This window comes from Crinia signifera, chromosome 1 (genome assembly GCF_055691185.1).
Source record: "Crinia signifera chromosome 1, ASM5569118v1, whole genome shotgun sequence".
In the NCBI taxonomy this organism is placed as follows: Eukaryota; Metazoa; Chordata; class Amphibia; order Anura; family Myobatrachidae; genus Crinia; species Crinia signifera.
Window position 1 is genome coordinate 54,405,728 of NC_139217.1, and position 16,559 is coordinate 54,422,286.

General features: G+C 43.5%; 1 protein-coding gene across 2 annotated transcripts in view; it reads right to left on the bottom strand.

Moving 5' to 3' along the window:
• SORCS2 (sortilin related VPS10 domain containing receptor 2) overlaps positions 1-16,559 on the bottom strand; it is a 719,220-nt gene that overhangs the window by 62,460 nt on the left and 640,201 nt on the right. For both annotated transcript variants that reach the window (XM_083154662.1, XM_083154749.1), the window contains exons 11-14: positions 15,391-15,493; positions 14,403-14,479; positions 3,980-4,071; positions 171-278 (exon numbers count right to left, since the gene is read on the bottom strand). In XM_083154662.1, the coding sequence (XP_083010788.1) occupies positions 171-278; positions 3,980-4,071; positions 14,403-14,479; positions 15,391-15,493 (380 nt within the window). The remainder of the gene's footprint in view (positions 1-170; positions 279-3,979; positions 4,072-14,402; positions 14,480-15,390; positions 15,494-16,559) is intronic.

Here is a 16,559-nt window from a genome sequence, read left to right on the forward strand (position 1 = left end):
AATCATTAATACCCCCACCCCTGAGTCTTTGGAAAACATGGCACTGCCACCGTGTGTGTAATTATAACATTGTACAACCTCATGACCTCATCTAACCAACCGAGTATAATGAAAAACTATATGTTTCATGCAATAAAACCACAATACAATTCTGGTAGACCGTAACGTACGTCATGACCAAGGTCTCGTCTCCTGGTTCACTGAGCAGGCCGTCCACGAACACGGGTGTGCTGGTGAAGTTATGTACACTCCATGTGTAGCCTTCGTCTACGCTGAATCTAATGGGAGGTAAAGACAACAGATTCATCACTTTACAACAAATCTAACCCTAACACAAAACACTTCTGACACGAGTTACATAGAGAAACATGAACCTCCCCAAAATCTTGTGTTGACCTTTGTCATGCTGTACTTTTGACCACTCAACCTAATGCTTGTTGACTATATGGGAACGATCTATTGACTGTAGACATAGACACTGTTGACCTCCTGTATACATTGGAACCCATATAACTTACACATGCCAGAATATAGTCCACATTTCCAGGTTTTACTCTCACTGCAAAGGCTGAATGTTCGCTATGCAGAGCTGTGGCGAAGGTGGAACTAGTTCTCCTAACATAACAGGTGTTGGAACTCAGTTCCACCCTAAACCCCCCCCCCCCCCATACACACCCACTTTAACCCTTGTATTATACTACTGTTTAATTCTTAGTTTACCCTGATTTTTATTTAATTTTGCATTTGGAGATTTACTAAAGGCAAAATCAAATATAAAACCAATTCATACTCAAAATCGGCAAATCAAATCATCAGTATTTACTTTTGCATAAATAAACGTAAGATCCTTTATTTGCTAACATTTGAATTGAAAATCGAACACACAGCATATTGAACACAGAATTAAACTACAAATCCCCAAAATTATAATAGTAATTATAATACAGGTTGAGTATCCCTTATCCAAAATGCTTGGGACCACGAATATTTTGGATAAGGGATTTTTGCGGATTTCGGAATCTTTTTTTCCGATGGTCCCCCGATGTCCCCTGGCTTCTCCGGGTCCCAGGGGTGCATGGCGCAAGTGTGCCGGTGACCTCGCCGGCACCCACAGGCAATGCATAGTTGGGACCAGGGATGACGTTGAAGAGGATTCCGATGGCCGCGTGGACACCGGGGGAGGAGGTACGTATGAAAAAAAGAGAGGGGGAGGGGAGGGGGGGAAACAAAAAAAAAACCCATGGTTTTCGGAATACTTAGGTTTTTGGAATATACAGATAAGGGAGACTCGAGCTGCATATTAATAATAATAATAATAATAATAATAATAACAGACAGACAATTTTAGCTTCTAGACAACATTCTATTATCTAAATCTTCATAATGATACCTGTAAAAGTACAGATGGCGGACGCTATGCCGTGTGTGTGCTATTGTATATTTGAAGCCATAGGAATAAATGAGGACTTTTATTGGTTTTGTATTCCATTTTGTATTTGAATTTGAAATCTAGGCCAAACGCAAAATCATTAGCCAAATTTGAACATCAAATTTGATTTTGAAATCGAATATAAAATTGAACATTAGAAAATGCAGGATTTCATGAGGTAAAAATTTTGATTTGATTTCTGTTGATTTAAATCAAACATAAAATCTAACTAATCCAAAACTGAACATAAGTAAATATACCCTCTAGTCTTGACGAGATTTGATAATCCCTTGGTTAAATCAGTAGCTAATTCCACTATTGCTTACATTTGTCATCTACAACCGAATTATTACCACAGTGATACTACATCTTTCTGGCTGTGTTATTTTATTCCCCCACCAATATCAGACTCTCAATGTATTTATGTCTGTGCTTGGTTACTGCTATATACTGCTATATGCTTAGCACTTGACAGCGTTCATTGTTGTCACACAGACTTGGCTTGTCCATTTTACTAAACAAGCACTTCTACCTTCTGCCTCCGTTCCCTCATCTGCTTCAAATCTCACGCTCTAACGAGCAGGGCCCTCTCACCTTCTGTTTCATTGTTCATGTATTGCTATCTTGCATGACAAGTTTCCCTGGTTGTACAGCAACGAGAAAAATCTTGGCTTTATAGAAACTAAGGATAATATCAACCATGAAAAAAAAAAATTAAATTCCATACACTATAATCCTGTTTTATGCCTCAAACAATGGACAGAAGAGAACGGGTCTCTGTGTAGTGTATTACAGATAGTACACATAGTACACAGTGCAACAGTGGGAAATCCACCTAAATTTGGTGAGGTGCAAACACTATTGACAGGATAGGTTACTAAATTATACTACAGTACTTCTCTCTGTGGTATTGATGTTCAAAACATTGGTCCAGTTTCCATATTTGAGAAGTTAATTTCTGGCTGAAAGGAACCCTGTAACATGCATGACACCCTTATGATACTCTGCACCAGGCATGTCCAAACTGTGGCCCTCCAGCTGTTGTGAAACTACACATCCCAGCATGCTTTGCCATAGTTTAAGTATTCCCTAATAGCAAAACTGTGGCAAGGCATGATGGGACTTGTAGTTTCACAACAGCTGGAGGGCCATCGTTTGGACATGCCTGCTCTACATAGTACAGATTACACAACTCGACAGTTCAACAAAAGTGTGGTTCAATAGATCTACAGTAAAAGGATAGACCCCAAATGGTGGACGTACAAAAATTCGACATAAAATTGGTCGACATTTTTTTTTGTGTGTGTCAATTTGTATCTTCCTCATATCTGAGCCACAATCGTGGAAACGTGTATCCTCGCAGGCTCGCTTCACTCACCATGCTTTGGGAAAGGTGCCTCGCTCCGCTACTGCTGTGCCGATTGCTATACCCAATACCCATACTGATTGCTATACCCAATCATAAAATATGTTAATGGTAAATGATGTTGATCTTTTGGACCTGTTGACCTGAAGCACTGTCTTCTTTATACTTGTCAATATCTTTTTGCATGTTGATGATTTGGGGTTGAATGTCTAGCTTTTTATTGTAGATCTGACAGCCGGATAACGTTCCACAAAGTTTAGAATTCAGATCAGATACTATCTATCTTCTAGAAGGTGCTAAATAAATACGTTGATTCTGATTGGTGGCCCATAGAAACATCCCATGTGACATAGAACGCCCATCTTAGCAAATTCCCCCCTTTGTCTCCATCCCTACATTGGCCGGGAATTAGAGTTGCTGCTCAATATTGCTTATACAGGTCCAAAATATTCCAAAAACCGTGGTTTTTTTTAAATATTTTGGATTCCCCCCTGCCCCTTTTTTCATCGTTACCAAGTCCCCCGATGTCCAAGGTGGCCTTCATGAACTTCTTCAGCGGTCCCAGGAGAGCATTGCCTGCAAACTCACGCAATGTACCCCTGGAACCGCTGAAGATCCTGAAGGCCGCTGTGGACACTGGGGGACCATCGGGGTACCAGGAAAGTATGTTAAAAAAATTACTTTCCAAAAACCGGAGAAATCCCTTATCCGAAATGCTCATGGTCCCGAGCATTTCGGATAAGGGATACTCAACCTGCATACAGATTTTTCCCATAAAACGATTTTTAGTTGGGGTGGAAACTTTTAGGCCACTGTGCCGCAATAAATACACTAATGACGCCACTGTGTACCGCGTACTCTCGGAGAAGGCAGAGTGACATTCTGGTATTATTATTCACACCTATTCTGAGGGAGAATGCTTTGGCAGCTCCCAGAGTTCTATTGACTCAAATAAAAAATAAATAAAAAACCCCATTTGATTTCTTGCAGTGCTGACATTGTTCTTATGACTCACCTTTACTTTTATTTAGTTTATTTACTGCCAAATGTCATAGCTGTCAACAACCCGCAGAGCCACTCAATCACCGAAGTTACACTAAATAAAAGTCACTCATTTGTCATTGAATGCTGCATTGCATTTTCTGAACAAACACTTTAAGTTGTGGGTGAACATAATACATTACTTGAGTATTTTCAGCGGAATAGAAGTGTCCTTTATGGCAACGATGACGCCCCCATGGTCCAAATATAGGATATGATGTTCTTCTTCAAAGACCTATAGAGAGAAGCAGGCAGAGGATATCACGATTCAATATACGAAGGTTATTGTTAATGTAATTATTATTTAATTCAAATGCAGGTTGAGTACCCCTTATCCAAATATCCGTTTCCAAATTATTCCGAAACCCATAATTTTCAGAATGTATTTTTTGGGGGCCTAAAAACCTACTGGTTACATCTGTAACTGGCACTACAGGGTACATGATATGTAATTGGCACTACTGGGGACATGATATATAACTGGCACTACTGGGTACATGATATGTAACTGGCACTACTGGGGGCATGATATGTAACTGGCACTACACGGGACATGATATGTAACTGCTACTACTGGGTACATGATATGTAACTGGCACTACTGGGGACATGATATGTAACTGGCACTACTGGGGACTGTGGGGCAGATTTATTAAGCTTGGAGAAGAGTTAAACTGGAGATAAAGCGGAGAAAAGGTAAAAGGAGATAATGCACCAGCCAATCATCTCCCAACTGTATTTTTCAAACACAGCTGATTGGCTGGTGCTTTATCTCCTTTTACCTTTTCTCCGCTTTATCTCCAGTTTATCTCTTCTCCAGGCTTAATAAATCTACCCCAGGATATGTAACTGGCACTACTGGGGACATGATATGTAACTGGCACTACTGGGGACATGATAAGTAACTGGCACTACTGGGGACAGGATATGCAACTACTACCGTGTTTCCCCGATAATAAGACACTGTCTTATTTTTTTCCAACCAACAAAAAACACCATAGGCCTTATTTTCAGGGGAGGTCTTATTTTAAACATGCCTCTGTCCTCCTTTTAAACATGCCCAAATCCTCCTTTAAAACATGCCCCAGTGCTCCTTGTAAACATGCCCCCAGTCCTGCATTAAATAGAGGGAACATATCATAACAACCTCCTTTAAACACAACTCCTTTCTCGCTCAGTCTTAGCAACGCCAGCACTCCTTGCTCTGCTGCAGCGGCGTGATGTGCGCGGCGACGTCACGCCTCCTCCCGCAATGCATCCCTGGGACCGGGAGCAGAAGCGGCTTCTGTAGAAGCCTGTGGTCTCTAAATACCTCAGCGGTGAGCGGAGGTCACCCGAGGTTAGCGGAGGTTAGCGGGGGGTTAGAATTTATTGTTTGGAACCCAGTGCATTGAAAATTGAATCTGCCTTATTTTCGGGGGAGGTCTTATTTTGGACACATGTCCAAAATCTGGGGTAGGTCTTATTTTCGGGGGAGGTCTAATTATCGGGGAAACATGGTACTACTGTACTACTACTGTACCAGTATTGGGGACATATGTAACTGACACTAAATATGTGCAAGAAAATGATTGCTTGGTATTCAAATTCAGTGCCTGACTCCTGTATGCTGCAATGCTGTAACCATTCTTGCTTATTTATTTATTATTTATTTATTTACAGTTTCTTATATAGCGCAGCAGATTCCGTTGCGCTTTACAATAGTAGACAGTGATAAGACAAACTGGGTAACAACAGACAGACTTGGAGGTAGGAGGGCCCTGCTGCAAGCTTACAATCTATAGGGATATAGGGGGGAAACATAAGGACAGGCACCAGCTTATGCTGATTACCTGGTAAGATGTGTACCGGCTACAAGATAAACATGTCATCTTATTCAGTGATTCCTTGTCACACAATGTTAGGCTTACAAGGCTTAAACACACATTGGTACTCTTTACCGAGAAGGGCGCCCATCGCGGCCATCAGTTGAGAATAGAAAGTGTGGCGAGCGCAGCGAGCCACCGAGCCCGAAGCATGGCGAGCGCAGCGAGCCCCGCGAGGGGACACGGACACCTTCACAGGTATACGCGTCCCCTCGCGGGCTTCACAGCTGTCCGCGTCCCCTCGCGGGGCACGCTGCGCTCGCCACACTTTCTATTCTCAACTCCACGCTGACGTGGATAGTGGGGGTATAAAAAGGTCGTAGGACGCGTACCGCCGCCCCTCGTGGGCTCGCTGCGCTCGCCACGCTTCGGGGTCACGTTGATCGTGGGGTGGCGTTAACAATTGTGGGGGCCATTTCACACTTCAGGGTGCCTATTTGGCCTCTGTGGGCCATTTAACATTGTTTCCTATGGAAAATCGGGTCAATTGAGACATTGAACAGGAAAATCGGGTCAATTGGGACATTTAACATTGTTCCTTATGGGAAATCGCGGGCATCGCGTCGGTCGCATCGCATACGATTTTTTGGTCGCATGCGATGCGACCGACGCGATTTTTTTTTACTAACGATGCCCACGATCAAAATCGTGGGCGCCCTTCTAGGTAAAGAGTACCGACACATTTACTGACAGATTAATTTTTAGATTCATTTTTAAATGTTAGTAAATGTGTATTCAACTCTGTTAGCCCAAGAGTGATTTTAAATGGATTAATACTGAACAAAAAATAATAATAATAAAGAAAGAAAAAAAAAGAAAGAAAAATTGACCAATATCAGCCAAAAATCGACTTTTAGTAAATAAACCGTTATAAGTGGTTTTGGATGTGGCTGTGATGTGCCACCAGCCAACGGAAGTGGGTGTGCGCGCACGAGACGCTCGCGCGCATCATTCAGTCGGAGCCCTCCACCACTCTCCGCCAGCTCCCCACTGCTTCCCCATTGCCGCCTGCAGCCTCCCACAGTCCCCACTAACACTGCCCGTCTCCCTGAAGCGGAGACAGATAGGGAAACCGCTCCCCTCTACCGTACTGACGGGGACGCGCAAGTGTGTGAGATGGAGCGCCTGACTGCTTGCCTGCGCCTGCTCAGAGGATCTGGCGAATCCTCAGGCTGGCTGGGAGGTGCTACATCTGTATATCGTTACCATACAACAGTCCGTGTATCGCTACCTGTGGCGTAGCGTCTATGTTACGCATTATCTCGCACAATGAAACACAAAAAGGATGTGACTGAGAACACAATCTGTGCTCAGTGAATGAGCCCCGCTGTGTAATCTAAGCCACCGGGGCTGACAGGCGTTCTACTCATTCCGATATCTATTGACTTTTCCCCTTTAGGTCTTAAAAATAAACATCTTTTTTAGCACAGTTGAGCAGACATGGCCTTGCAGGATAATCACATAGGCGGCCAATGTTATCTTAGTGTTAGTCACAGAGGAGCTTCACCCCAAGTTTACAGTAACTGTTAAGCCCAGAAAGGCGATACCCGCGCCCAGTGTTATTTCTATGCCTGACATGTTATTCTACGCACTTGTTTGTTTTGGACTAATACTTTCTTTGACAGCACTAAAACAGCTCTGAAACAGATGCCTGTATCTGGGGCTGCTCAGAGTGACACATTAATACTCTGATGACAATCGGCTTAATCTCCGCCAGGTCACTCTACCAGTTCCTAAATCTCTCTCTCTCTCTCCAGTTTCCTCTGTCTGGGGACAGAGCCTTGTGGAAAGGAGGATTTCTTACTGCAATATTAGGAATGAGACTGTTTTGGAGAGCTGGCAGGGACGAGGCACTTGTTCATCATCTGCCGAAAATGATCTGTCAACTTTATTCAGCTGTGTGGAGCAACGTTCTCACGGTCCCTTTATATTATTACCAGATTGCGGTCTTTATACTACTACGCTGATGATGTAGTGCCCTCATGGAAGGGAGATTGCAATATTAGGTAGCTTGGAGTCATTATGTTCCAGATTCTTATTGCTGTGTGTGCTTGGAGTACGTCACCCTGGGCGGGACTTGTCCAGGGTGCTGGGTCCTGTGAATTATTTGTATATATATATATATATATATATATATATATATATATATATAAAATCTTTTTTTAAATAATGTTTTGATTATTATCATTTTTGTTTATCATTAACCCTCACTACTTTATATTTAAGCTGTAATGTGTATTGATCTGTGGCGCTCTTTACCTGTACTCTATTTTTGTTATTTATTCAATGTAATACTAAGTTTTGTATCCCTGCACTGTTCCTTTGTACGGCGCTGCAAAACACTTGTGGCGCCTTATAAATAAAATAATAATAACTTACCTGATTCACCTTCCTGCACAGTTTAGACTCTGTGCACATGGCTTCTATTCATTGATCAGTCGCTGCATTTGCCCCCCCCCCCCCCCCACACACACACACACACACACATACATGAGGGACATTGTGGCTTGCGGGTGGGACAGCAGGACAGTTTCCGAATAGCACGACTGCACAGGGAGAGAAATGTTTTGCGTCTGCACATGCGCAGTGCAGACGCTTGGTGTGAGCGGCTCGTCGAGCTGGTTGTTCGCCGTCCTGTGTCCTGTTCTCATCTATCAGTGCAGGCGGGGGGGGGGGGGGGGGGGGGCGCAAAAAATCCATTCGCACATGTGCTGAGAAACTCGGCATGCAAGGGGGGGCGGGGGGACATGCTGGCAGCGTTTGGTGGACTCGCAAAGCTGCATAATTCGCAGCTTTGCGAATCAACCAGAACAAGGTCCTTGGGACGGTTGAGAGGTTGGCACAAACAGTATATTCCATTTTTGGTCTTCAGTAAAATAACCATTGCAGTAACTCATATGGGGCCATTATCTCTGGGCCAGATAGTTTGCATTCAGAACATCACACAGGATTTGTACGGCGTATTGGCCCTATTTTGTGGGTGTGCCAAGGCCGGTGGTTGTATCCTGACGCAGCTTCGCTGATTCCATGTATGCACAAAAACAACCACTAACTGAAATATGGTAATAACTTAAGGCATCAGGTAAACATATCTTTTTCCGCCATCTATCCTATGCCCCGCCTCTTTTCTACATACCCCCTCCCCCTTCTTGTGTACTGTACAGTCTAATTCCTCACACATTTGTGGCTAGATTGCCTGCGTTTGTATGTGTAAATATTATACAACATTTATTTGGAGGCAATGTGTGAACTGTATTAATTGCAATGTTATTCACTGGGAGCGTACAGTGGGCCAGACTATGAATAAGATCTGATGGTAACTGTATAACCAGCAGCCTGAGATGACAATCATACACTGCGTGAGGTAATAACTTAGAGGCGAGAACAAGGCTGTGTCAGGCGAAAGGTTAGTTAGTGACACAATAGGTTTCCCAGCGAGAAGGTTCCCTTATTAAACAGCTCAGAAGACAACATATGAAAGCATCTAAGCGTTGAGGTCACAGCTGTAAATTGTGCAGACATGACAGACAGTACACAGGATTATTTGCCTTGAATGCACAAGTCCTCTATAATTCACCATCTAGCGGCTAGTGCCCTTGTACACGATTTGTAATGCCGGTCGCTGGGGGCTTCCCCTCCCCGCAGCGTAAACCTAGCCTCCCCCGCTAGTGCCTAAACCTAACCCCCACATCCCCACTGCCTAACCCCCCACCATGCAACCTAACACTAACCCCCTGCCACGCAGCCTAACACTAACCACCCGCCACGCAGCCCAACACTAACCCCCCGCCACGCAGCCCAACACTAACCCCACCTTTTCAGTGCCCAAACCCCACCCTCCCTCCCCATGCTGACTGACAGTGCCGGCGACAGAAATCTTGGGGCCCGGAACACTGATATCTCTGGGGCCCCCCCCAACACCGAATGCGGATTGTTATTACATTGCATATTCAATTTATTTTTATTATTATTAGAAATAAACAGATAATTCATATTTACAATGCAATATAATAAGGAAGGGCAGATGGGAGGGCGCAGCATTGTGCGTTGTGGGGTTTGGTGTGTTGCGCGATGTCACTAAAACTCATTAGTACCGGTAGCCAGACAGGTGATTAGGCAGCCATGCTTACAGACCCTGAGGTGGGGCAGGGTAATTTTTACAAGGAAATGCACACTTCCGTTACTAGAATAATCGCACATTCTTGTTACTAAAAAAATCGCAAGTGATTTCTGACTTTGTTCTAGAAAAACACACCCTATTACATGTGAGATATGGGTCCATTTTGTAACTGTCCAAAAAAATTGCATCCTATTACATTTCGCCCCTGGTGTCAGAAGGATCCTTTATTTGACTAGAGTCCTCCCCTCCTTATTATTAAAGCCGGGCTGTGCAGGAATGCCAGAGATCTGACGTTCAGAGCGCAGCTAATCCCCAGCGACAGCGGGGAGAGCGCAATAATTTAGCAGCTGAAATTCTCCTATCAGATACTATTGTTCCCAGCATAAAAAAAAGGCGACGTGCAGCAAAACAAATAAGAGGGTTAATATTACTATTAACAGCTGGACGCAAAGTAATGTATAAAATATTTCTCTGGCTTCCCAGGATCCGTCTCGTGCCCTGAAAACTTCATTTCACACAACAGCGGGATGTAGCTTGGAGCTAATTGATTACCTACATTAAAATGAACAATAGACAACGTATGACTGTTATTATTACTGATAGTTAGACTCTGCTCTTTGTGTCTCATTAGGAGACACGTTGACAATTTCATGCATTTTAGAATGGGCCGTATGTGCTAGTAATCGCACTCTGAAAGGTAAATGAAACATATCTGCGTACACCTACACCCAACAATGTGGCGTCACGGTGTAAGTATAAATACTGGACGTCACCTGTCACCATAAATAAAGTATAATTGAGTTTGGGTTCAGCTGTTAATCCTAAAAAGTTAGAGATGGGAAAAACAACACTATGGGGTATTCAATGCCGCCTAAAATTCCTGTTTTTCGGAAATATTGTACTTTTTCTAACAGAATAGATAGAATGTCAATGTCCGTTACGATCTTCCGATTTTCAAAAACATACAAAAAGTTGACCAAGATGTGGATCTGTTTCCAACAATGCAGGTTCGATTTTTTTTTTTAAAAGTCCGAAAATTTACGGAATTGATTGAATACCCCTATATTAGTAATTCGGTCTGGTTGAATTACAAGGGCACTGTGTTTAATGTAGCTGTTCATCCCATATAGCCTACTCTCAAATTGAGAGGGATGTACCAAGCAGCGGTGGTACATCTCGCCACCCATCGCCATGATGCTTAACGCATATGTACAGACATATGCGATGAGAAACGCAAAGGGCAGGTCATAGACCCGGAAGTTTAGGAAGTGGCGGGAATCGCAAAGGGCTGGTCTTGTAGAGCTGATAAGACCAGCCCATTGCGATCTATTATTATTTTATTTATAAGGCGCCACAAATGTTTTACAGTGCCATACAAAGGAACAATACAGGGAGACAAAACTTGGCATAATATTGAATAAATAACAAAAATAAAGTACAAATACAGAGCGCCACAGATCGATACACATTACAGCTTAAATGTAAGTAGTGAGGACTCAATCAACATACAACTAAAGGCTTGAGGCCAATGATGGAGATGAGTATGCAGACGAAGATGGTCACTGAGTGTTGGAGTATAGGAGAGCTGTGAGTGACATGTGAAGAGAAGTGGGCTTAGACGACAAGAGGGAAGAGGAGCTTACAATCTAGTAGGAAGGGGAGACAGACAGATTACAAGAGGTGCAAGCAAGTGGGTGGTGGTTAGATAGCAGGATGTATACAGGCAATGGGTCGGAGATCTATGACCCGGGAGTCCCTCTGCGCATGCGCACAGAAGCTGACGAAGGAATCTCTCACACACAGGGCTGGCTCTACCATTAGGCAGCTTTAGGCAGCTGCCTAGGGTGCTGAGATCTGGGGGGGGGGGGGGGCACCTCCAAGTCTGCTTATCAAAAAAATCAAGTCTATGAGGATCCTTGTTTTACTTAATGGAGGTAGCGGTTGTGGAACTTTGGAGACCTCACCACCATACTTTCCCTTGAGACATTTTTCCTATTTTTTCTTTAGCACATCCGACCCAGAATGCCCTGGAGACACCTAAACTTTCCAGTTCCCTGTGCAGTGGGAGATCCAGGGACTGAATGATGATTTACATTAGTTTGCGTCACTGTGGCCACACCCACTGCTGAAGAAATCCACAAATTATGGCACTGTACAGCGGGAGGAGTCACAACTTCTGATACTTGTTTAAAGTAGACCATTGCACCTGCTTGATTTATAGACTGAAATGCAGGTGAGCTGGTGCTGGAGACTGACAGTGCAATATGGCCATGGTAAAGTTTTATATATGCATGGACTTTGGAGTCAAAGGGGTATAACTATCAACTCTGTGCCCCCCCCCCCCCCCCCTCTCCTGCCCATCTCTCTTTCTTGTATGTATCTGGATACTCCCCCCCCCCCCCCCCACCCACCCATCTATTTCTCTCTTATCATTTTCCCCATCCCATGCCTCTCTCATCTTTATCTCCCCTCTGCCCTGTATGGCGCCGTGAAACTACAGAAGTACCGGCATTTTTTTTTAAACTATAATATAAGTAAAGGTGCCCATACACTAGTAAGATTTATCTTCAGATCTGGCTGGTTGGAACAAAAAAATGGTTATGGATGAGTGACAGTTTGTCAGTTTTCCAGCATTTCCAAGCAAATGGTCAACTGTCATTTGCTCTCATTCATAACCATGTTTTTGTTCCAACCAGACAGATCTGCAAATAAATCTGCGTGTGTATGGCCACCTTAAGTTTAAAAATCAATTGCCACTGATTTTTAACACGAAATATTGTTATTATTTGCAGAATCTATGTTTTCTACAAGAAAAGTTAGAATGTCAATGTTAATTACAATATTCCGATTTTTTAAAACATACCGAAAGTCGGCAAAGATTTGGATCTGTTTCCAACAAGTATTTCCGTGTCATACTGAATATTTATAATAACACCGAAAAGTCCAACATAAATAAATATAAGGCCATTAACAAGTTCATATCACCCTGTTCTGCGGTAACTCCAACATTAGTTCCCCTGTACTCGAGAACGCTACATGTGAAGAAGACCATAGCAGGGAACTAGCAGCATGTACTGAATGCCCAATCCCATAACACACAGTCACATCATCATGAAGTACTGGGACCTTCCGAATATGAATAAAGAGATCTCAAAACCGTACCTCCAAACCAATCCCCATTTTCCCTTCATCTGTAAATTCATAGCACTCCCCAGAGATCCCATCCATCTCAAAATATTACCTGCAATGGTAATTACAGCGTTCCTAACCTGGAACAGTTGCCTGAAGGAAGAGCTGAAAAGGCTGATTACTGGATACAAAATCAATATGCACCCAGACATACTGTAGAGCGTGCACATAGCTGTAATTACAAAATAGCACTGCACACATAATTCAGCTGATATTCAAATACTATCATCCCGCATATAACCCAGGCATATCCACCCGTTCCAAATACATTATACTGACAAGTACTGTAACCTGAATACAAATATATAGCTGGAACCACATGGTTGTACAAAAGCCCTGAAACTTGGGGAGATGCAGGCCAGCAACACAAGCCAAATCAGCCGGCAATACTCCATTCTGGATAAAGTCACAGGTGGGGTATGGGTAAAAACCGGACCCAGACAAGACCCGGGCCGCTGGACCGGATATCAAAATCTGCAGTCTATTTTTTTTTGTTTTTTAACTTTATCTATACGTATCTGTTAATGATGGAGAAGATACAGAAACATCAGCACAAAAAAAGTACTTTGTATTTTATAAACATTACTGTTGACCCAGGGGCAGATTGACAAAGGTACAGATGGAGATCCAGCTCCAGGCCACATAAAAATAGGACCACATCATGGTGACGACCTGATGCCCAGCGGGCCACACAGCCAGAGGGTGTGAGCTGAAGAACAGGCACCGGCAGACAATCGTGGAGCAACTGAATAGGGCGCCATCTGCTGGCTGCTGGCGATACAACAATTGTATTCCCCCTTTGTTGCCATGCAACAGTGATAAACTGCTGTATATTATTTAAATTCAATTTCATGCATGATTTGTCTGTTTTTGCAATAAAGCCACCTCATTCCAGCTGTGGTGGCCACTAGTCTGCGACCTCCATAACGCTGGGAATACTGACCTTTGCAGGTGCCTGCCGTCATACCATGCTCCACTGCTCACAGCCTGTATTGAATTTAAATTGCTGGAGATAGAGGCCATGGGTGCAGCATTTTTGTCACCTCACACATGCAGGAGTTTACATTAATCATAGGAAACCGCTTGGCACTGAGGAGATCAGCCTGCGGGGTTCTGGGCTTATTTTAAAAATGAAAAAGTTCTTTCTTCAGCCATTGCCACAATGGGGGAAATTTACTAAGATGTGTATTGTACTTCACATGTGATGTTGCTATGGGCAACCAATCAGATCCTGTGTACTATCTTCTAGAGGGTGCTAAATTCCCCCCCAATGTGTGGCCTACACACAGTTTTATTAGCACAGTATCCGTCTACGGTTATAGTGGCAGGCAACAGATAAACGCATGTACTGAACTGGGCACATGTATGTACATACTGATCTATATATCTCACCTGTCTCCATGTGTTTCCACAGTCTGACGTTATATACATTTCCTCCTTGTACTCCACCAGCTGGGAGCCCAGGTTACCTGCAGTAGAGAGAAAGAGAAGCGTCAGGTAGAGCAGGTAGAGCAGTAGCGCTCCCAATAACTACACGGTATAGGACTGTTCTCTTTATTCTGTTAAATGCTGGTCCCAGTCTGCTCTCCAACAAGTTCCTTCGGCTTTTCCTTTTATGTCTGGTTTCACTGGAGCCTTTTATTGTTTTTATGCCTTATTTAAATAATGCAAACATAGAACATTCTCTGATTGGTGGACAGTTACAGCCAGCCACAAAAATAGCATGCTGACACCCATTCACTGTCTGGCTGCAGGCTGGGAGAGGCAAGTAGAGAATGCACTGATTGTGTGACCACCAGCCGCCCCTGCTTGGAGGCCCCTACATCGGAGAGGCACTGGGCACCGGCACGGTGCAACCAAACATTTATACAGCCCTGTACATATGCTAGCCAGCGCTTGGATGGGCTGACACGGGGAGCGCTTATGTCAAGCACAGTGAGAGTGTGTCCACACAATTAACAAAAAAACACTTGGAGAGTAATAAAGTGGAGAGAGATAAAATACCAACCAATCAGCTTCTTTCTGTCATGTTACAGGTTGTGTTTGAGAAAAAAATGACAGTTGGGAGCAGATTGTTTGGTGGTTTATCTCTCCCCACTGTCTCACTGTCGTAGCTGTGATAAATCTCCCCCTATCCTGTCACTGTATATGATCATTGTCCGTCGCTCTATCATTATGTGTTGGTCTGTCTATAAAGGTGACGCATTGCACATGTTTCTCTTTGGTCATTAGAGTTGATGGAATCAGAGATTAGATCTATCTGTTATACTGCTACAGTAGGTCAGACAGGAAAAGCTTTTAAAGGAAAAATAATCTGTTTCTTTATATAGCATTAAAGTGCAATGGATAAATAAGGGCGAGCGTGTTGTGAATGACCTACCGGCTCCCATAATCAGGCCGGGAGCAGTGTCCTTGGTGTGCACGGTCCCTGATACGTAAGGATTATCTGCCCAGCGGAGATGGAGGTGAAGGTGACAGTCAGGCTGTTGAGATAGAAGAGAGATCAAAATACAGATTAGCGTCCTGTGAAAATACATTTAGGAAATACGGTTATGTTGGTAAGGGCCCTTATTCTGGTTCACTCGCAAAGGCAAATTCCTTCTCAAATGGACAAAACCATGTGCACTGCAGGTGGGGCAGATGTAACATGTGCAGAGAGAGTTAGATTTGGGTGGGGTTTTACTTCAAAGTGAGATCTATATTGCAGTGTAAAAATAAAGCAGCCAGTATTTTCCCTGCACAGAAACAAAATAACTCACCCAAATCTAATTCTCTCTGCACATGTTACATCTGCCCCACCAGCAGTGCAGCATGGTTTTGTCCATATGAGAAGGAATTTGCCTTTGAGAGTGAACAAAATAAGGGCCAAGTTCTTCTACCATAGTAACACATAAAAAAAGAATAACTTCTAATTTAAGCAATTTGCACTCCCCTGACGGTCTATCTCCTGGAACCCGATCATGCCTGCAATCTAACAGGACCCTAATAGCTATGGTTAATCAGGAACTCTAGTCGTTGGCCTCTCTGATCCCTCTCTATGGGATGTGACACAGGCCTAGAATAACAGGGAGGCAGCAGCTGACTACAGGCCCCCTTACACAGGTCGCATGTGTCCTGTTTTCATCCGATTCCGATGGATGGGATGAAAATTCCCCGAATGGGATGTGTTTTGACATCCGATCCGATGTGCGGCCCTGTGCACATCGGATCGGATCAGATCAGATCCACATATCGGCTGCACATATGATGGGGGAAATTTACTAAAGGAAATTTGTAAAAAAATAGGTGTATTTGTATCCAGAAATACACTTATTTTTGACATTTACTATCCCAAAAATACGGCAATTCGTATTCATATTGATAGCACATCAATACGACTACGAATTGCCGTATTTTCGGTATAGTAAATGTCAAAAATAAGTGTATTTCTGGATACAAATACACCTATTTTTTTACAAATTTCCTTTAGTAAATTTCCCCCATGATGTCCGGAAATGGCCCACTCCCGGCGGCGGGGAACGGGGTCGTATGTGAACAGACTGCATGGAT